Genomic DNA, 23,716 nt, shown 5'->3' with positions numbered 1-23,716 from the left:
AATTTTTGGCAGACAGAATGTCCTCAATCGCCTGTCTAGCCAACTAACCAATACAAATATTGACCCAGTCGAGTGAGTCAGCCGACTGACTCTACGGAGATTTTGAATTTCGAACTATACGGGAAGTTTTTCAAAATTAATTTTATGATTTAATATCTTTTGAAAAGTTACCTAAATACTCCATGTTAAATGAGAAAACTTTTCTTCAAGAAGTCTATAAATACCTCTCTTGTTCAATGAAAATATATGCTCAAGCAATACACGATTTCTACGCTAAAACTCTCCTAAAGCTCATAATTGCTCACACTCTTGCTGGGGGAAAACTCCACGAAATTGCTGGTTGATCAAAAAGCTTTGGTTATGATTTGCAAATAAAATTTCTATATCAATAAGAAAGAGCCATTGGTGACTTCTAAACCTTGAGCTTCATATTTTCTGTTTAGTTTTGGTTTTGAAGTACGATTAGTGATTTAACTTGTACAACTTGCTCTGTGTTTGAGAGTGTTTTTGTACGCAGATATCCGTTCCTTTCTACTAGATCTTTGACGGTTCAAGGTATAGTTGGATTGTTGCACCAAGCATAGGTTGTTGCTTGGAGAGGTTTCTCTTCCTGAAAAAGAGGTTGGTTATTGTAAAGGTTTTTTGTTCCACCAGGAAGGAACAAGGTATAAGGGAATCCTTTGGTGGTTGACTTAAGGCAAGGACATAAGCCGGGGTAAGCCGAACCTCGTAAAAACACCGTGTAACTCTCTTCTTTTACTCTCTTTAAATTCCAACAACAATATAACCTGCGTGGATGTGTTAATCTTACAAACAACCTTGGATATTAAATAAACCTAAAATTAAAATTGATTGGGTTGATCATCATTGATTGCGGAAACCGAAAGGGAGTACGTTGGTTAATCAACTCCTAAATTCTTTTAACTAAGGGTTTATTTAAAATCTGAGTTATTGAAAAGAGTGATTGGATGTTATTTTAATTTTCAGTTCAAAGGCCAACTATAGGACTTGCACATTCATATACAGGGCTGCTAATAATTAAGCTGAATACTGCAAAGCATACATTAATTGATTGCTTGTATTGTGTTTGATTGGTTTGAGTAGTTGATTATTTGGTTGTTTATGTTGTGGATGTGGATTGAATAGAATACCTAAGTTTTTCGTGAGGATTTCCTAATCAACAAGAAAATAATAAGTCTTTAAAAAGGAGTTGTAAAAGATTAAGATTTCGAAAAGGGACTTAAAAGAAAAATTTTAAATAACCCAATTCACCCCCCATCTTGAGACCTACACCTTAGGTTTCAACGCGGTTATTTGGAATATGTGAACCCAGGAAAGGTGTTAGATAGTAATATACTAGGGTTTGAGTTGATCGAACTGGCGTTAATGCAATTTCAAGGATTGGAGTTCTAGACGTTGTAAGCGTGGTTTAGGATTTTAACAAGCTTCTCAGGAAACAGGTAAAGGAATATATTAAGTCATGCATTTTTATAAAATTTATTTATTGAATATACAGTATTTGATTCAGAAATTTATTTATGAAATAATGTAGTTTTTAGGAATACTGGTTTTGAACAGAGAAAACAGAATTTTATAGCATGTTATAATATAATACAAAGTAGAACTCACTCGTGTGGCATAAGTATAAGTTTAATGTAATAACAGTATGTCAGAATATATTATTATTTCATAGAATGAGTATGATTTTACAATAATTTTCAGAAAGATCATAAACAGTATAGAATCTAAGATGTTTGCAGTATATTGTGTAATGATAGCCGGCGCAGACGCCGAGATATGATAGCCGACGCAGATGCCGTGATAAGACAGCCGACGCAGATGCCATGTTCAGTGAGCACGGTATCGTTGCTGGCTAGCCAGATCGGAGAGCAAGATGCCCATTCGGAGAGCAGGATACCCACTGTGTTCCAACCCCCAAGAGGTTAACGGAGAGTAGGCTGAGCGGACGAGGTTGATGTATAGCCGACAGTGCAACCACATTATTCAGGAAGTGTGGGTCGGAGGCCGATTAGCTCCAAAGTGTAGGCAGGATACCCTCTGTGTGCTGACCCGCAGAGAGTAGGATCGGAGGGTGGGATGGGCAAGCCAGGAATGGGTGGGCAATCGTGCATAGATATGTCATGTTTGACTTAACCTGGTAGGCCAACCAGCGTTAAGTCCAGCCTATGGACCGCACAACCTAAATCATGAAGGGTGAATTCATGATATACAGATATACACCCAGGGTATAATTTCAGTAATATACAGATTTAACAGATGATTTTAATGATACAAAAATTCATTATGATATAGTATGATTCTATTAAAAAGTAGAGATTTTCATATGATATCAATTATAGCTTAAGATACATATTACAGTTATATTATTTGCAGTATATGTTTGTAATATGATAAAACTCACGTTGCCACACACTGATATTAGTCTATTTCCCTTATTGAGAGGTGTCTCACCCTAACATTACAAATATTTTAGGAAACCCCAATAGACGAGTGGAGCGAGCTCCGAGATAGAGGAGTTCATTGGTATTACCCCAGTTGCAAGGTAAGTAATCATGTCGGAGGCAGGATGGATTTTTGGGGTATATATGTGTATATGTAGAACAGTGAATCTTTGATATTGTACATAAGTTAAGTATATTATAGTTCTGCTGCTTAGATGACATGTATGTATAAACAGGTAAATCCTCGGTACCTATTGGTCCGGGTTGACTTTGACTATGTTTTTTGGTATCAAAGTATTAATAGTATGTGGAAAAAAAAAAAAGCAGAAAACTAGGGTCGTTATAAGTTTGGTATCAGAGCCTAAGTTGCTAGGTTCTGTAGACTTTAGTGTACAACGAAAACAATACTAGATATAGGAATAAATCAAGAATTTAGTGAGTCAATGTCCCAATTAAGATGAATATTTAGGGTTTTGTTCCGTGATTGGGAAGCAGGATTTCCATAGTGATTTCTGTGTCTTTCTTGAGGCAACGATTTCAGGAAAGCTATAGTAAACTATTGATGGGTTGTGTTTCTCAATTGCTAGACTAAATCTTAAATTGAGAATAAGGACGTTAAGTTAATTGATGATATGAGGTTTCAGTTAGATAAATATGTTAGTTAAGTTATGTAGACAGAGTCCTCAAACTATGTTTATTTCCTTTTCAAGATGGACCATAAGGGTAGCAGCGCTCACGCTAGTGGTGATGATGGTGCAGGCCCCTCTAGTGCGGGCGGCAGTGATTCACACTAAGTTCTGCGTAGTGTACCTCAGCAGGTTATGGTTGAGATTGCACAGAGCTCTAGGGAGCAAGGAGGACCATCAACAGACCAGGGCTGCATTATAGAGAAGTTCGCCAAAATGAATCCTCCGGTGTTTTCAGGAGGAGCTGATCCTATAGTTGCCGAAAACTGGATGCAGGAGATCGAGAAAATACTAACGGTGCTTCACTGCACCGATGAACAAAGGGTCCTCTTTGCCACGTATAAGTTGACAGGTGCGGCTGAGAGATGGTGGACAACCGTGAAGTTGCTTGAGGAACAGAGACCCATACCAGTGGTCATGACGTGGAACCGATTCAAGGAGATGTTCTTTGATCGTTATTTTCCTCCCACTACTGGAGAAGCTAAGATAGCAGAATTTTTGAATCTGACATAGGGGCAACTGATGGTTCAGAAATATGCAGCAAAGTTTATCGAGCTGTTACACTTTACTCCCTACATCATTCCGGATGAGGTTAAGAAGGCGAGAATGTTTGAGAGAGGTTTGAGGCATGACATTCATAAACAGGTGGCAGTCCTAAAGGTGCAGGGTTTCTACGAATTAGTGGACAGGGCCACAAAGGCAGAGGAGAGCAGCCAAAGGGATGTGGGGACATCGAGTCAGAGAAAGAGGCCCACGCCTCTGGGATTCTAGGTAAGGTCTAGCCGAGGCCCTTGGAGGGAAGACGGATATGATAAAGCTCCGAGGCAGAAGATTGGGAGATGGGAGCTTCAAGATGAGTAGGCATATCCAGTTTGTCTTACATGTAGAAAGAGACACTAGGGAAAATTCCGAGCGGGGAAGAATGTCCGCTACCAATGTGGTGGATTGGGTCATGTAGCACGAGACTGTCGTGCGCAATATAGTACTGCTTCTACTCCCAGACCATTTGGAGGGAATATCTAGGCACTCAGGGTGGCGGGCAGCAGAGGAATACAGCTCTGGCGAGGATCTATGCGTTGACGCCGGGAGATGCTGAGGCTGCAGGCAACGTCGTGACAGGTATGATTATTGCTTTATCATATAAAGTTGTTATTTTATTTGACTCAGGTACCACCCATTCGTTCATAGCATTAGGGTATGTCCAGCTAACTGGAGTCAAGACATAGTTGTTAGATACTGATTTGTCAGTAGCCACGCCAACTAGATCAGTAGTGAGATGTGAAAGGGTACTTAAAAACTATCCAATGGGCATTCAGGAAAAAATTTTACCAACCGATCTTGTAGTATTAGACATACAGGGATTCGATATGATATTGGGTATGGATTGGCTGGCAGCTAACTACGTCAGCATTGATTGTCATCAAAAAGAGGTGATCTTCAGACCCCCGGGAGAGCATGAATTCAAATTTGTGGGATCGCGTGTGCGCCACAGTTAGTGTCAGTCATTCAGGCCAGGAAGCTACTCCAGGATGATTGTGAAGGATATGTAGTTTATATAAAAGAGATGCCAGAGAAAGAATTGAAATTTGTTGATATTCCAGGTAGTCGAAAAATTTTCAGATGTATTTTCAGAAGAGTTGCCTAGTTTACCACCAAATCGGGAGATTGAGTTTGCCATGGATTTACTTCCAAGAACAGCACCGATATCTAAGGCACCCTACAGAATGGCCTCAGCTGAATTAAAGGAGCTGAAAGACCAGTTGCAAGAGTTGTTAGATAAAGGGTTTATCAAACCCAGCGTGTCGCCCTGGGGAGCACCAGTGCTGTTTGTAAAGAAGAAAGACAGAACGCTAAGGATGTGCATTGATTATAGGGAGATTAATAAAGTGACGATCAAAAATAAGTATCATCTTCCTAGAATAGATGACTTATTTGATAAGTTACAGGGAACCCAAGTCTACTCCAAGATTGATCTTCGGTCAGGGTACCATCAGGTGAAAGTTAAAGCAGAGAATATTCTGAGGACAGCATTAAGGACCAGATATGGCCACTATGAATTTCTAGTTATGCCATTTGGTCTGACTAATGCACCCGCAGCGTTTATGGACTTGATGAATCAGGTATTCCATCAATACTTAGATCAGTTTGTTGTTATTTTTATTGATGATATACTGGTCTATTCAAAGAATTTTGAAGAGCACGAAAATCATCTGAGACTAGTACTGCAAGTACTGAGAGAAAAGAAGTTATATGCTAAGTTCAAGAAATGTGAGTTTTGGCTGAAGCAGGTCACTTTCCTCGGACATGTGATTTCTGAGGATGGCATATCAGTGGATCCAAGCAAGATAGAAGCGGTGGTGAATTGAGTGAGACCGGGAAATGTTCAGGAGATCAGAAGTTTCCTAAGTCTGGTGGGGTACTACTGGCGTTTTATGAATGGTTTTTCTAGATTATCGGGTCCACTAACACGGCTCACCAGGAAAAATGTGAAGTTTAACTGGACCGACGAGTGTTAACAGAGTTTCCAGGGGTTGAAACAGCGGCTTGTCATTGCACCGGTGTTATCTATTCCATTAGGAGAGGATGAATTTGCTATATACAATGACACATCCCTAAAAGGACTCGGATGTGTGTTGATGCAGTACGAGAGAGTTATTGCATACGCTTCCCAGCAACTTAAGGAGTATGAAAAGAATTACCCTATCTATGATCTGGAGTTAGCTGCGGTGGTCTACGCACTAAAAATTTGGAGACATTATCTCTCTGGGGGTAGGTGTTAAATTTTTACTGACTATAAGAGCCTAAAGTATTTCTTCACGCAAAAAGAATTAAACATGAGGCAAAAGAGATGGTTAGAACTGATAAAAGATTACGACTGCACCATTAGCTACCACCAGGGGAAAGCAAACGTGATGGATGATACTTTGAGCCGGAAATCAATGGGGGTAGCACTTTCAGCAAGGATGAATCAGCATCCGATTCAAATGGATTTGGAGAGGCTCGATGTGGAGTTGGTAGAGGGTCAGCACCAGGCATTTATTGCCAACTTAGTACTACAACCTACCCTGCAGAAGAGGATTAAAGTTGCTCAGAGGAATGATGCAAAATTAGAAGAACTGATGGATAAAGTGCAGAACGGACAGGGAGAGGAGTTTAATATTTCAGATGATGGAACTCTGAGGTTCCGTACTAGGTTGTACGTACCTGCAGATGCTGAAATTAAGAGGACTATCCTAGAGGAGGCGCACAAATCTCTTTACACAGTACATCCAGGAAGCATTAGAATGTATCAGGACCTCCAGGAGTCATTCTGGTGGAGCGGTATGAAGAGGGAGAGAGCCGAGTTTGTTGAGTAATGTTTGACATGCCAGCAGGTAAAGACTGAATACCAGAGACTGACGGGACAGTTGCAGCCAGTCCACATTCCTGAGTGGAAGTGGGATCATATTTCCATGGATTTCGTAACAGGGTTACTGCCAGCGTTGCATGGGCAGAACACCATTTGGGTGATTGTAGACCGGCTGACGAAAACTGCTCATTTTCTCCCTATTAAAGTCAACTACTCCATGAGCAGGCTGGCGGAATTATATATTCAAGAGATAGTTTGACCCCATGGTGTGCTGATATCTATAATCTCAGATCGAGACTCACGATTCACGTCACGGTTTTGGAGAAGTCTGCAGGAGGCTTTGAGGTTTTAGCTATCATTCAGCAAAGCATTTCATCCTCAAACGGATGGACGGGCGGAAAGGACGATCCAGATACTAGAAGATATGCTACGAGCATATGTGCTGGACTTCAGGGGCAGTTGGACCCAGTTTATGCCGCAAGTTGAATTCGCATATAATAACAATTAGCAGGCCAGCATTGAAATGACACCTTACGAGGCATTATATGTTAAGAGGTGTCGTTCTCCGCTATACTGGGATGAAGTGGGTGAAAGGCGAGTTTTGGGACCAGAGTTAGTACAGCAAACATATGATAAAGTCCGACTTATTAGAGACAGAATTTGTGCAGCCCAGAGTCGGCTAAAAAGCTACGCAGATACTCGTCGCCGAAAACTGAAATTCGATGAAGGAGACCATGTGTTCTTGAAAGTAGCTCCGATGAGGGGAGTGATGAGGTTTTGGAGAAAGGGTAAGCTAAACCCTAGGTACATTGGCCCATTTGAAATACTTGAGAGAGTGGGTCTAGTTGCATACAGATTAGCTTTACCAGCACTATCTAGGATTCATGACATATTTCATGTTATCTATGCTGAGGAAATACGTCTCAAATCCCTCCCACGTGATCAGTTATGAGGAGTTGGAACTTAGAGATACCTTAACATATGAAGAAATACTAGTACAGATTCTGGATAGAAAGGAATAGGAGTTGCGCACCAAGAAAATTCCACTAGTGAAAGTATTGTGGAGGGATCAAGCAATGGAGGAAGCTTGGTGGGAGCTAGAGGAGGAGATACGACAAAAATACTCACATCTGTTCAATGGGAATCAGCATTAGTTAGAAAAGGAACGGTAATAGTTCAGGTAAGGTAAGCATAGTTTTGATTTTATTTTATGCCATGCAGGATAATATATGAATAAATTATGTTTTGGTTTATAGGATATAATGGTTTTGGAAGAATTTTGGTTGGTTATTGTAGTGTCCTAGAACCATATGTGTAATCACGATATTCCTCCGCCATAAGTGAGGGTAATTAATAAAAGTACAACGAATTTTTCCTTTAGAAGTTGATGTAGGAATAGTCAGCAAATTTCGAGGATGAAACTTTTAAGAGAGGAGAATGTAGAGGCCCGAAAAATATAATAATAAAATAAATAAGGAAAAAGGGAGAATAAAGGAAAAGAAAAGGAGAAAGGAATTATATAAAAAGGGGTATCAGCAGGAATTCGTCGACAAACCCAAGGTCCTCATCGACGAACGTCCTTCTAGATGTTTGTAGTATATTGTGTAATGATAGCCGGCGCAGATGCCGAGATATGATAGCCGGCGTAGATGCCGTGATAAGACAGTCGACGCAAATGCCGTGTTCAGTGTTAATATGAGATTTTATTTTAGAAATTATGAAATGACAGCTTTTATTCAGAAATATGTAAAAGCCAGATTATATTTCAGGAATATGAAAATGTTATTTATGAACAGAAATATATTATGTGAAATGTATTATATAGTAACAAAACTCGGATGGTTACGTATGTTAAGAGCACGGTACCGTTGCTAGCTAGCTAGATCAGAGAGCAAGATGTCCATTCGAAGAGCAGGATACCCACTGTGTTCCGACCCCCAAGAGGTTGACGGAGAGTAGGCTGGGCGAACCAGGTTGGTGTATAGCCGACAGTGCAACCACATTATTCAGGAAGTGTGGGTTGGAGGCCGATTAGCCCCGAAGTGTAGGCAAGATACCCTCTGTGTGTTAACCCGCAGAGAGTAGGATCGAAGGGTAGGATGGGCAAGCCAGGAACGGGTGGGCAATCGTGCATAGATATGTCATGTTTGACTTAACCTGGTAGGCCAACCAGCGTTAAGTCTAGCCTACGAGCCGCACAACCCGAATCATGAGGGTTGAATTCATGATATACAGATATACATCTAGGATATAATTTCAGTAATATATAGATTTAACAGATGATTTTAATGATACAAAAATTCATTATGATATAGTATGATTCTGTTAAAAAGTAGAGATTTTCATCTGATATCAGTTACAGCTTAAGATACATATTACAGTTATATTATTTGCAATATATGTTTATAATATGATAAAACTTATGTTGTCACACACTGATATTAGTTTATTTCCCTTACTGAGAGGTGTCTCACCCCAACATTAAAAATATTTCAAGAAACCCCCACAGATGAGTGGAGCAAGCTCCGAGATAGAGGAGTTCGTTGGTATTACCCCAGTTGCAGGGTAAGTAATCATGTCGAAGGTAGGATGGATTTTTGGGGTATATATGTGTATATGTAGAACAGTGAATCTCTGGTATTGTACATAAGTATATTATAGTTCCGCTGCTTAGATGACATGTATGTATAAACAAGTAAATCCCCAGCACCTATGGGACCGGGTTGACTTTGACTACGTTTTATGGTATTAGAGTATTAATAGTATGTGGGGAAAAAAACAAAAAAAAAAGAGCAAAAAACTGGGGTCGTTACACTACATCATCCAATCATTTCTTTTCCAAAGAAAGTTTTAAATCTCCTTTCTAATTCCTTTAGGAGTGACTTAGGGAGGAAAAAAGCAGTGGGCTAGAAGCCTTGGATGCTTTGGAGAATGGGTTCGATTAACTAGAGTGTACCTGTATAAGATTAATATTTATGTGTCCACTTGTAGATATTTTTGCAGAGATTTTCTCAATCAAAAGGTCACAATCCGTTTTTCTAATCCTTTTGATTACTAAGGGAACATGAAGTTATTTCACTAGCAGATGTCCTTCGGGGATTCCAATAGTTTGGACTATCTAAGCCTTGATACCAATACTGAACATTTTAGATTTAACATTATTGTATTTGAGACTAGTGATTTTGTAGAACATAGACAAAATGTGGTTGATCCTATTGATAGTCAATGTGCACCCTCCCCCCCCCCCCCCCCAATTGACTAAGGTCAAAACATCACCTGCAAAGCATAAATTTGTTAGTTTTAAGTTTGCAACACTTTGGATGGAAGGATAGCTTGCCATGGATTGTGGTATGTTGTAGGATTCAGATGATGACTCCATTATCAAAACAAAGAGATATAGGGATATGGGATCCCTTTGTCACCTCACCTAGTGGGACTTTAGGCTTGGTTTGTTGTTATTGTTGCATGCTGCAACCTCATGTACAAATTCATCTCCAAAGTTATGACTAACAGGCTACAAAAATGCCTCATTTCTTTCATTAGCCCCAATCAAACATCATTCATTTAAGGCAGAAGCATAGATGATGACCATCCTAATGGCACAAGAGCTTCTCCATAATTACCGCCTAGCTATCAAACCCCCAAAACTTTCTTTGAAAGTGGACTTGATGAAAGCATTTGAATCCATCCATACAAAGAGACTTCATTATCCAGTTGCTTCATTGTATCAAAACACCAACAAATTTGTAGGATGAGTTAAGGAATGCATCACAAACCTAACGTACTCAATCATTTTAAATGGATCCATTGAAAGCTACTTCCAAGGTCAAAAAGGATCAACTACATGAATCCTTTTTCCTAATTTATGTGATCGTGGGCAATTTCCTCTAATAATTTCAGGCTATCAAATCCTTATTCCTATCTCATTCTAATTTATTTTAGTTCTACCCCTACCCCTACTATTACCCCTAGTAGTAGCTAGCTCACTCCTCACCAGTGCACTATTTGGCCTACATTGCATATGCTCAAACCATCTAAATCATCACTTCCTCATCTAATCTTCTATAGGACCTACACCTAACTTACTACAAATATGTTCATTTCTTAATTTATCTTTTAACATTATACAACTCATCCACCTTGGCAATATTTACTTCTTGGATATGATGCTTCTTAGCTCTCCAACATTCTAATCCATATAAAATAGTAAGTCTTATAGTTATCCTATAAAACTTCCCTTTTAATTTTAAAGGTATTCTACAATCACATAGCACACACAAAGCACTAATCCATTTTACCCAACCTACTTTAGATCTATGTATTACATCTTCAATTTCTGCTTCAACTTGCATAATAGATCCAACGTATTGATATCTACTACTGCTATTAATTTTTTGACCATCTAATTTAATCTTTTCTCAAATATTCCTCCTACTATGACTGAAATTACATTTCATATATTCTATCTTATTTCTACTTATCCTAAAACCTCTAGATTGTAAAGCTTCCCTCCATAATTCTAACTTAGATTATACTTCACCCCTAGTTTCATCAATCAAGACAATATCATCTGCAAATAGCATACAACATGGAACCTCAGTTTGGATACTCCTAGTAAGTTCATTCATCATTGGTGCAAAACGACAAGGGCTCAAGGTAGATCCATGTACAAGTACTGTGATTGGAAGTTCCCTACACCTTTGTCCTAACACTAGTCATTACTCCATCATACATATACTTAATCACATCAAAATTCCTATTACATATTCCTTTTTTTTTCCTAAAACCCACCGTAAAACTTCCCTAGGTATCCTATCATAAGAATCCTCTAAGTCAATGTAAGCCGCAAGCCCCCCCTCCCCTTTTTTTCCCTGAACTTTTCAATTGATCTTTTCAAAAGATACATAGGTTTTGTAGTAAATCTCCTAAGCATAAAACCAAATTGATTTTAAGACCCTCATTTCTAACCTCAACTTTTGTTCAACTACCCTTTCCCACAGTTTCATTGTATGACTAATAAGTTTAATTCCAAGATAGTTACTAAAATTTTGAATATCACCTTTAGTTTTTTATATACATATTAAAGTGCCTCTATTCATCTAGCATTTTCTTAGTTTTTATAATTGTGTCAATAATTAGCTAACTATATAATTCCATTATCACATAGGCATTTCCAAACTTCAATTGGGAATTCATGCAATCCTTGTAGCTTTTCCATTTTTCATCTTCTTTTTATGCAAACTTAACTTATTTAAGTCTTATTTTGTGAATAAATATTATATTTGTAGCCTTTTCCTCATTTTTCATTTTAAGTTTAAGCCTTCTACTTGGTTTTCATTAAATAGCTTCATAAAGTAACTTCACCATCTTTCTTTTATGTTTGCTTCCTAAACCAAGACAATATCATCTTCATTTTTTATACATTTTACATTATCTAAGTCCTTGCTCTTTATTTCTCCAGATTTAGCAAGTATAAATCATAGTTACCTGGACTGCTACCCACACCCTGGAACTGTGATCTGGATCATACGTACCAATTCATGGGTCAACAGCATCATAGATTGACGATGGTGGGGTCCAATTCCCCAAAAATGGTGTCCTGGATTTGTTAACCTTTTTTTAAAAAAAAAAATCATGTCAAAAATACTACAAATTTCAGAAATCATGCAAAAATATTCATTGCTGCCACAAAGCCTGCCAGGGAGAGAGGAGAGTTTTTTGTGGCTGCAAAGCCTCTGACGAGAGAGAGAGAGAGAGAGAGAGAGAGAGAGAGGAAGGGGCTTCCACTATTGTGAAGCCTGCAGCAGGAGAAACACTAGGGCTAACTGCTGCTGCAAAGCCTGTGATGAGAGAGAGAAGAAGGCTTCCTACAGTGCAAAGTCTGCAGTGGAGAGAGAAAAGAGGATTTTTTGTCGCCGCAATGGTGAATGGATTCAAACTGACAGGTAGAGATAGAGAGAGGGAGAAAGAGATTAAGAGAGGGAGAGAGGGAGAACTCCATTTGAGTACAGCCGGTAATCATTCCATCCTGAGTAAATTTAAACTACTGCGATCCGACATAACATATTGACTAATTGACCCAAATAAGTGGTACATGCGTACCACAATCCAAAATGGCGTACCGACTAAGCTACTTCCCTAAGAACTGTGTACTACTTAAGTAGCATACCCTGTTCCTGTACCCATACCACAATCCAAAACGTAGCACACTCTAGGTAATTATAGTTCAAATATGTCTCTTTCCCCTTCTTTTGCATCTATTCTAGCATATAAATTATTATATGGTCTGTTTTTTTTATTACTTTTATTCGATCTATCTTTAGCATCACTAACAGCCTTTTTCACATCTTTTTTTCTTGCCTCTTCACACTTTTCAAAGTTTTCCGTGTTTCTACATTTTGCCATGTTTCCATGTTTCTAGGTTACAACAAGCGATAAGTCTAAAATCCTTGGCTGTGTTTGGGTTCTTTGTTTAGGGACTGATACCAATAGAGCTACATTTTTCTGCATTAGAAGTTTTGCTTCTCTGAACAATGATAGGGTGCATTCATCTCCCAAATGTGCCAGCAGTATTTGTAGAAAACTTGGCATTGAATCCTTCCAGGCCAAATGCCTTGTCATTAGAGAAGGAGAAAACACCTGCCCTATTTCATCTATGTCTGCTTCTTTGCTTGCTTGGGCTTTTGCTTCTCCACTCCATATGAAGTGAAGGACCTTTCTCAGAAAATCAGGATTGTAGGTATGAATCTCATCATTTTTTTTTGGGCCCAAGAGAATTTTTTGTAGAATGATAGCAATTCATTAGTGATGTCCTTGTGGGATTCAATATGCTTCCCTTCAGAGGTTTTTAATGAGTAGATCTGGGATTTGGCTCTGTTACTATTTACTGCCTTGTGCATAACTAGGGGTAGGAAGTTTTCTTGGTTGGTTGTTCTTGATAAAGTTAGCACCAACAATCTGCTGCAAAGTAGGAGGCCCTTGAAGGCATTATCTCCAGATGTTTGTTTCTTGTGCTTTTATAGCTCAGAATCTGCTTCACATCTATTTTTTGCCTTCCTTCTCTTGGGAGATTTGGAATAAGATACTTGCTGTTTTTGGGGAGAATTGGGGCTGCCTGGATTCAGTGGAGAAATTATTACATTTTTCTTTTACAGGTTTTGGTTAATCTTTGCAGTTTCAAGGGGAATTTAGATGAAAAGGAATGCTCATATGTTTTCTGGAAAGAGGAATTCTGGTGCATTGCTTTGGAATAGGATTCAGTACTTGGCTTCTCTCTGGTCTTTTGCAGCTGGGAGTTTTTAAAGAGTGCCTTACTCTGATATTCAAAAAGATAGGAAGGCAGATTCATTTTGATTGTTTTCTAGTCTATTTTGGTTACTTCCTTTTACAGGAGGGTCTTTCTCCTATTAGTACCTTCTTTCTTCTTCAATAAATGTATCTTCTTTTCTATTAAAAAAAAAAAAAAATTTTTAAAAAAGTGAATAACCTGTTGTCTTGCCACCTAGTTTCAGCCAGTTCACTCCGGCTCTGTATTAATGTCTCTTCTTCTGCATTCAGAAATCCCATTTAGGTGTTCCAATTTGGCATTGGCTGTGGGCCACATCTGGGTTATGAGCAAGCAGGTATTCTCATGATTATGATAAATCAACCCTGGTGATGCAGGCGCAGCATCAAGGTTCTGCAGCCATGGAGAAATCAGAAGAGGAAGGGGAAGGGAGGAGGGAGGAGAAACCCGGGGGAAAACTCGCTTTCAATTTAATTCAAATTCATCAACAACTGTGTACATCATGGCTTTCACACGCTATTTATAGGAAAGCCTCTAAACACATGAAATGACACACATATCCCTAAAACTACATTGCATTACAAATAGACCCCTAGAATACACAATTACTACAAAAAAGCCCCCAACATACATAATCATAATACAAGCAAACTACACACATACTTAAACAACTAAGTAAGTAAGCACATTGGGATTTCATACCTAATAAACCATTCACCCTTTTCTTTGACATAGGCCTCCTAATTAGGTCAAAATGATCCATCCAAATACCCACTTCTCATCCTACATCACCTAGCTTCAGCAATTATGCTCCTCATGTTTGTCAAGTGCTTGTGATGGAAAATTTTCAGGTTCTGTTTGAGTAGCTTTAGTTTTTGACAAAGTTTATACATTGGGGAACCATTTATGATAACTGACTAGGTTTCTGCAACTGTGTCGAGGAAATCTTCATGCTTGACCAAATAGTTAAGGGATTTGAAGGAGGATTTGGTTCTGGGATCTTCCTTATTGGACCTGATTTTTTACATGGCTGGACAGTGGTCAGGTACACCTGGAGATATGAAATCTAAAAGCATTTTAGGAAATGCCAAGGCACAAAAAACACGAGACTAGCACCCTATCCAATTTCCTTGCAATGGGCACTTCCATCTCTTTTGTTGGACAAAGTGAAGAGGGGGTCAAGAGAGTGAAGGTCATCTAGTCCTGTGGAGAATAGGCAGTTTCTGAAATCAGAGGTTCTTGATAAGCTACCTGCAGGGGTAGGGTTGCTGCTTTCTGAGCTATCCCTAAGTGTTTTGAGTCCCACATTAAAAACCACGGTTTGCAATCTGCTATTTTTTTTAGATTTAACAGCTCATTCCTAAGGGATATCCTTGCTTGAGAGTTGTTTGAAGCACAATTGAAAGTGAACCAGCAACTAACGCCCTACAATAGAGCCTGAAGAGAAATGGCTTGTGGGGTTTTATGGACTTCTGAGATTTTGATGGTTTTTGGATTTATGTCCACCCAGATTCTAGCAATTGAGCCATTGCTATAGTTATGCAAGAAGATCTGATTTTTTGGATATTTTTTGGCCATTTTTGGCAAAGCTGCTAGCTTGATTTTTATTTCATAAAGGACAATCACCTGAACATAATTTGACTTAATCAACCTTCTTACCTCTTCCTGTTTGATTGGGTAATTAAACCCCTTATGCTCCAGCTAGGGGTGAGCAAGAAAAACCAAAAAACCAAACCAAAATGGAAAATCGAACCAAACTGAACTAAAAAATTGGTTTAATATTTTTTTGATTTGGTCTTGGTTTGGAATTTTAATTTTTTCAGTTATCGGTTTGGTTTTGGTTCGGCCATTCAATAACCACAATTAACTGAACTAAACCAATATACTATAAATATATATAATACATATTCGATATAATATTATATAAAATTTTAATAATTTAAATTTAAAAAGTTTTATTGATTTAATATGTTCATGCAAAAATTTTTATTTTGAATATTTTAAATTTAAATGTTGATTATTATGAAAAAATATATGATTTGTAGTAACTTTAAAGTTTTAAATTATACTTACGGTTTAGTTTGCTTAACCATTGGATATTGATCTAAATACTGGTTGACTAAATTTCAGTTAACCAATTTAAATGGTGCGATTTCAGTTCATTTTTTCTAGCGAATCAAAATTTTGGTTCGGTTAACAATTCGGGGCTAATCATTTGGTTAGTTGAACCATGTGCACCCCTAGCTCCATCTGCTGATGCTAATCATCATTGTTGGGCTGTTTGGGTGTTTCCCCAGGATTGTCAGGCTCTTTGGAGGCCTGCCCATCTTTCTCCCCTTTTCCTAACAGTTTGTATTCCTACTTTTTCAAGCTTAGGGGTGAATTCATTGGTTAGCATGCTTCTGCTGCAAGAGGCCTTCTCAAGGCTTGAACTGGGTGAAGCTACTTTGGCGAGTAATCAGGGTGGTTGGAATCAACTCCAGGTGGGGCGATTCCTTTTTTAGTGGAATGCTTCCAAGTATGATATGAATTTTCAGATTCTTTTGTTGAATCCTTCTCATAATCATCATCAACAACAACTCAAGTCCCACTAGCTGGGGTTGGCTACATGAAACCTTTTCCTCCAATTCACCCAATCAAGAATGTTTTCCTCTATTATATAAGGGTTATTAGATCTTTCCTCACTGTCTCATTACAAGTTATTTTAGGTCTATCCCTACTCCTTTTTTATGTCAGAAACAATAACTTACTCACTCTTCCTCACAAGTGCTCTACTAGGTCTGCGTTTCAAATACCCAAACCATCTTATTTTAAAAACTCTGCCAAAGCTTCAGTAAGTAATTTTCTGCTGCACTGGGTCTCCCATTTTCTTGTTTGGATATTTCTGACGTGTACTGGCTGATTATGTAGCTTCAGCAGCTTCGTTTCCTATGACAGGGCTCAGCTTCCTCTTCTTTTGTTTTTTCCATCCATTTTTTTTGAAGTTTTGCATTGCTTATCATTGTGCCCGAACATAGCATTTTGAACATTTGATTGATAGCCAGGCATATTCAATGCGTAAGAAATTCTCTCATAAGTTGTTTATTCCTGGGTTCAGCTTTGGTATGACATTCCACTTGACAGGTAAAAACTTGGAGCACCGCAACCCCCACCGCAACCACCCCCGACCCCCCGCCAAAAATATTATGTAAATAAGTTGTAACTGTGTACAAACTTTTAACACATTTTCATCAACTAAGAGGGCAAGGAGGAAATTGTAAGGATCAAACTACCACTGGGACCATAATGAAAATTCATCACTACAAGGGAAGAAGAAAAAAGGGAGTAACAATTTATTTAACTTAAAAACTATCAAACATACCTAGAAGTCATCGCTGACAAGTCCAAGAGTTCTAGCGCTCCTCAAACTTGATTAAAATCTGCTCCATCTGTGGTTGATGTTTCCTGACCTACAATTACGTCAGTGGGTTTGTTTAAAAAAATTTTAAAAAGAGTGAAATAATAAGGTAGTCCTTGTACTGTTAACTGAAATATATTTTTTGTCCCTATACTTTTGATTAGTACAGTTAAGGACTTGTACTCATTAATTTTATTCGATTAAAGCTATCATCTAAAACTAATTAAATGATTATGAATTGGATGGTTGAAATTAAGAAAAAGCTCCTCCATCCTATGGATTATTTGACTCATTTGGGCCCTAGAATTTATTGGTTACAAAAATAAAAAATAAAAAATATATATATTATTTTTGAATTATTTTATAGAAATTATGTACTTGAAGCCATGATCTCACAAATAAAACTTCTTGAAATTTTTTTTTTGCAGGTTCCTAACAAATATTATGATACAACATATAATGTCAATTCCACATTTTATATATGTAAGGAAAATTCACTAATATTTTTAATTTAATTAGGATGACAAAAATAATTGCATGAAATCGGTAAATACAAGTCTTTAATTGTATTAACTACAAGTATAGGGAATAAAATAGATTTCACTTAATACTATAGGTACTAACTTATGATTTCATTCGAAAAAAAAAAAAACAATTTAAAGGCATTGGATCCAAAAATACACCCAACTGTTCAAAGTTGAGGGATGGTAAGTGACAGTTCTGGAATTGGGAAGTGAACTTAAACCTAAACCCAGTTTTAAAGGAAATCTGGGCTGTTGAGCCTTCCTCAAATTGATTTTAGATCAAATATTACTTTCCAGCCAAACGGTTTGTACTGTCGAGTAACATTTGCTCCCCAGCTGTTCAATGCAGGCCTTACTTGCATGCATTCTTAGTGAAACTGGGTGGTAACCCACCCAATGCTTGGAGTTTAAAATTTATGATTTAATATTAAACTATAAGGATGAGGGCAGGCCTTGGATCAACAGTAAAGTTGCTTCTCTATGACCGACTAGTCATGGATTCAAGTCCAAGGAAATAGTCTCTCTGTATAAAAGTAAGGGTAAGGCTGCGTATAATCTGACAACCCTACCCTCACAAAGTGGGAGGAGCCTTGTGGTCTGGGGACGCTCTCTGCTAAATTGTGGGGATGGTATAGTCAAAGGGACAACATGAAAAAATTCATCTGAGTTCCCATATAAAGGTGGAAGAAATCGATGCAATTATTAGAATTTATCATGTAAAGTTATTTATAAAATCATAAGGAAATGAAACAGAAGTTGTGAAGTTTCAGGCTGAGCTCCCATCTCAAAGCAGAAGAAATCAATTTAGTCATAAAGTAAATTATAAATTATTAATTCCAGTACTTTTGTTTAGTTATTAATGATTTTTGTCATAAAAAATTATAAATTATTATTTATTTGAAAATTTGAAAAATAACATTTGGCAGGACATGAAAGGAGCTCATGAGCTTCCAAAATTAGTTATTTAGCATTAGGTAGGCCACATATTAGGGTGTCAATGGACTTAAGTAATAACATGCACCCCTGCGCCAACTAATGTTAAGTTCTGGAACTATTGTGCGAGTGGATGCATGTTTAAGCTTGAAGCATCTGTTTCACCTGGTCTCCAGCCCAGATAACTTAAGAGAACAATTTTAATGAAAAAAAAAATCAAAAATTCTAAAGAAATATTTGAGCAGTAAACAAGGCTTACCTTTACACCAGCCATTGATAGTAGCCTGTGAGAAGCAACATAAGCAGTGTCTGAATTACTCAATCTCTTCTCCACAAAATAGATAACCTCAGAAACACCCGACTGAAAGGATCAGGAAATGCAGATCAAAATAGTAAAAAGATGCCAGAGTCAAGGGATGAAATTGGAACCTAAGAACAAAAAGTAATCCAAAGGAGCAAAAGGGTTAGAGCAACATGCCATTGAGGGTTTAATTTTCAGGTAACTTTTGGTCCACACATCAATGAAGAAAAAATATTAAGATTATTTGACTTCAGAGATGGCTAAAATCGTTTCCTTATTTTGCCATTGCTCCCTACAAGCTCTTAGTTTAGAAGACCCAAAAACATTAACGAGCAAAAGGTTGCTAAAATCCTATTCCAGTTTGCAATGAAGGAAATGAACATCTCTCTCTCATGAACTCATTCATTATATTTCAAATGCAAGATGCAGAATTTTTTTTCTTTTGATAGCAAAAGAACTTCCTTAACAGAGAAGAGAGAAAGTCATAAAAAACAATGGATGAGATGTCCTCCTAAAAACAAACAGAAAAACAGTTTACAACACGGCCCCCTCCAGTCCCTCTGAAGACCGAACCATGAAACTCCCTGAAAGAAACCCAAAGAATGAGCCCAAAAGGAAGCAAAAAAATAAAAAAATCCTATGCCATAATAAATGTGAAGGAATTATTTTTCCATTAAGAATCCTTGCATTCCTTTCGATCCACAAAGTCCAAAAAAAGGGCAAAAACAGCGCATTTCCACAAGACCATCCCTTCCTTACTCATCCCAATGCCTCTATTCCATATCAACAAAGAAGTGTCAATAGTCCGTGGCAGCACCATTTCCTCACTAAAAACTGAGAACAGATTGGCCCAAAGCTGCTTAGCCACCTGACAATAGAGAAACCAATGTTCACTGGTTTCACTCAACTTTAAACACATAATACCTTTATCTTAACTGAAAACCTTAGCAGGCCTCTTCAACTGCAAAAAGTCATTAGTATTAAGCCTATTAAGAGCTATAGTCAACATGAAAGCCCTCACCATGAAAGGAACCTTCACCTTCAAAATATAACTATTAAAGGTGAAAGAAGAAGGGTTTGAGGTTTTCAACAAAATGAGAAAAAAAAGATTTTGTGGTAAAAGAACCAAAAACATCCTTGATCCAATTCCTTGAATCGTTCGTCACTTGAGGAACAAAAGAGTCCAACACTCTCAACAAAACAGTATGGTCATCAACCTCTCTTTCATTGAGATTTATGAAAAAGTGAAAATCCCAAGAAAGAGAGCCCCCTCCAAAGAATAAAATGCATTAATCAAGGCATTATGAATGGAAGACGGTCTGAAAAAAGGGGACCAAAGACTCCAACAAACTCTCGCCCACTCAATGGCCCTCTCAAAAAACGAATGAGATTCCTGTTTCCAGCTTGCAATGGGGTAAGAAGGTAGAAGAAAGAAGAAACCTGGGAAATAAACTTTCAAGGGCTTGCATGACAAGCATTGCCACTATCTCTAATGTCCCAACCATTCCGATGTACATACTTGCTTCTAATAACCTTGTGCCATAAGGAGTCAACCTCTGATGAGAATCTTGATAGCCACTTCCCAACCGAAGAAATATTTTTGACCACATTCCTGAGGCCCAAACCCCCTTCAGACTTGGGTATTCTAACCTTATCCTAGCTAACAAGATGGTACCTCTTCTCCTCTCCCATTCCCCTGATCACAAAGAAACTCTCATAAGCCCCTCCAGTGCAGCAGCCACACTCATAGGAATTCTAAAAACAGAGAAAATAAACAGGAATATTAGAAAGAGCAGCATTGATGACAGCAATGCGACCTCCTAACGATAAATACGCCCTCTTCCAGCCCCCCAACCTACTACCTACTGTCTCCACCACCGGATCCTAAAAATAAAGGAATTAGGATTGCCTCCGAGGAAGACCCAAATAAGTCAAATGCAAAAAACCCTCTAACTCACCCCTCGCCATATAAATACCTGCCCCTCACCCTTAGACATGCTGACCTTCAATCCTGAAATTTTCTCAAAATTTTCACAGTTAAAATTTTTCAAATTTTCATAACTCCATCTTCGAGCAAAAGAAGGGTATCATCAGCAAAATTGAAGATGGGACAATACAACCACCTCCCTGCATACCTTATGGCCATGAATCACATAAAGGTCTTGAGCATGGCTAATTGTCCTACTCAATAGATCAACTGCTAGTGTGAATAGAAAAGGGGAGAGGGGATCCCCCTTCTCTCAACCCCCTCAAGGCCTCAAAGACTCCCTTGGTTGACCATTCACTATGACAAACATAGTCAGCATGGATAAACACCATTTAATCAATTTCCTCAAGGCCTCTCTGATATAAACCCACAAGCTCCGATTGCACACAATGATATGCACATGCCAAGCAGACCCATCACAAGAGCTAGAGCCAAGAAGGTCAAGGAGGCTATGCAAGGACTAATCGAGAAGTTGCTTGAGCAAGAGTCAATGAGGGCCATGGACACTAAAGAAAAGGACTTTCTTGAAGAGCCTAAGATGGTAAATTGTCTAAAGACGTGTGAAGCTGGAACCTTAAGCCAATAAGGGCTGTTTGGGGAATTTTTATGGACTAAATAGTGGGCCAATTGTGTCAATTAAGCATGACATGTGACTTGCACATGTTTCATTAAATGACATGGCATGCTTAAGGTAATGTGGGGCTATTTTATTGGCCAAATTGATGTCATAGCCTATTTTTATTGGCCAAACTGATGTCATGGGTTTCTTTTATTTTCAATAAGTAGCCAACTCTCTATTGTATTAGAGGTTGATTATTTTTGGCTAAATACAATTACAAGTGAGGTTTATTTCTCTTCAAGTTCTTCATTGAACTTTCACCGAACTTATCAAAGGTGCTACCTTTGTGGCGTTCATCCATTAATTTGATATTCTTGGTTTGTGCTTCGCGTCAAGCAATAGGTAAAGGATCCACTGCCATGTTGAATCTTATTTTGGGTTTGGGGTTTTGATAAATCTGATTTGAGGTCTCCGGACGTTCATTCTTGGGGTTCCGTATCACTCTCCAAAGCCTTCTTAGCCATCATCTCATCTAGAAAACCCCAGCTCACCCCTTCATAGGCTTTTTCAAAATCCAATTTGAGTAGAATTCTCCTCCCTTTCCTCCTCCTTGCATCCTCTACCCCCCCCCCCCCCTCTCTCCAACACCACTCAACACTTAGCCAAAATTTTGTAGCAACCAGTAACCAAGCCGATTGATAGTCTCTCGCCTTCTTAGAATGGCTCCTTCTTAGGAACAAGAGCAATAAAAGTAGAATTTACATTCTTCCCCACCACCCCATCTTATGGAACTCTTGAAAAACCTCATAATATCCTCCCGAATCACCTCTCAACTATCCTAAAAAAAAAAAAGTTGTTGTATAACCATCAAGCCAGGGAGCCTTATCCCTCTCCACCTCAAACACTCCCCCCCCCCCTCTTTGCAACCTCCTGATGCAAGGGCAGCATCAAGGATCTGCAGCCATTGAGAGATTAGAAGAAATTGAGGAAAGGAGAAGGGAGGAGAGAGGAGATACAAGGGGGAACTCATGTTCACAACTTAATTCAAATTCAACAATATTTATCCAAAGCATGGCTTTCACACACTATTTATAAGAAAGCCTCTAAGACATGAAAAATTACACATATACACCTAACAGTACATGAAACTACAAACAAACCCCTAAATTACACAAATTTACAAACCCCCAAATACACATAATCATATATTAATTAATACTAAACACAATAAACTACTAACTAAACCAAACAATCATCAATCCAATTCTTCTTAAGTATTCCCCAACAAGGATCTTCCCTAGGCCTTGTTTCTTGTCCTACATCAACTCTCCTCTAGTTAGAAAAAGTTCAGCCTCAAATTTTGAAATGATTTAGGATCAAAAGTGAGAAGCAAACTTGGATTCTTCAAAAACCAGTGCTTATACTATTGACTTGACTTGAGAATTAGCAGCAATGAACATATCAAGTATGACAAACTCAACGATAGGAATGTCTGAATGACTTTGGATGTCTTTAGACACTTGCATTTCCTTGCTCGTAGTATCTTCAAGCTCAGTTGCTATGGCTGATTCTTTGTGTTGGTTGATTGGTAGAGCAGGCTTCAAAATGATTTTTTTCTATTATGGTGGAAGACCTATGTGTTCTCAAGTCCTTGGATCACAGCCAAATCATCCAACCATTGAGAACCAAGGAGTACATGGCCAATATTCATGGGTGTGATATCACACCAAATATTATCAAAATAGTCACCCATATGGATAGGAACCAAACATCTTTCACAAACATATAAGGTAGTGTTATCAATTCAAGATATGTCATAAGGCTTTGGATGGGGTTCCGGATGAAGTTGCGTACGAATGACTCCATTTGTAGAAACAACATTCATAGGACATCTTCCATAAAAAAGGAATTTGCATACTTTTTCCCCAAACTCAAGAAAGGTGTGGAATGGCTTAATATTTTGCTAAGAGTATGACAAAAGCCATTCATTTTCCCAGTAAGCTGTCGCCCTATTGCTGGATTTATTCATATATGCTGCAACTATATATCACCATAAGCCTTAACAAAAATTGCCCACAAGCCTTGCGCCCTTCTCAAAAATTATCTTCAATGTACCTTTGATATTGATTGTCATGCTGAAATGAAACAAATTCACAAAGAAAACTAGCAAACATGGCGATGCAAACTGACTTTTTATTGCTGGCAGTGACAAATCCACACTCCAAAGTTCCAA

At 38.3% G+C, this 23,716-nt stretch overlaps 1 protein-coding gene across 3 annotated transcripts in view; it reads right to left on the bottom strand.

Moving 5' to 3' along the window:
- Positions 1–23,716, bottom strand: part of LOC131160245 (uncharacterized) — a 94,807-nt gene that overhangs the window by 44,105 nt on the left and 26,986 nt on the right. For all 3 annotated transcript variants that reach the window (XM_058115687.1, XM_058115686.1, XM_058115685.1), the window contains exons 8-9: positions 18,896–18,997; positions 17,144–17,231 (exon numbers count right to left, since the gene is read on the bottom strand). In XM_058115687.1, the coding sequence (XP_057971670.1) occupies positions 17,175–17,231; positions 18,896–18,997 (159 nt within the window). In that variant the 3' untranslated portion in view covers positions 17,144–17,174. The remainder of the gene's footprint in view (positions 1–17,143; positions 17,232–18,895; positions 18,998–23,716) is intronic.

Source organism: Malania oleifera, chromosome 7 (assembly GCF_029873635.1).
Source record: "Malania oleifera isolate guangnan ecotype guangnan chromosome 7, ASM2987363v1, whole genome shotgun sequence".
Classification (NCBI taxonomy): Eukaryota; Viridiplantae; Streptophyta; class Magnoliopsida; order Santalales; family Ximeniaceae; genus Malania; species Malania oleifera.
This window is presented reverse-complemented; position numbering and strand designations above follow the sequence as displayed.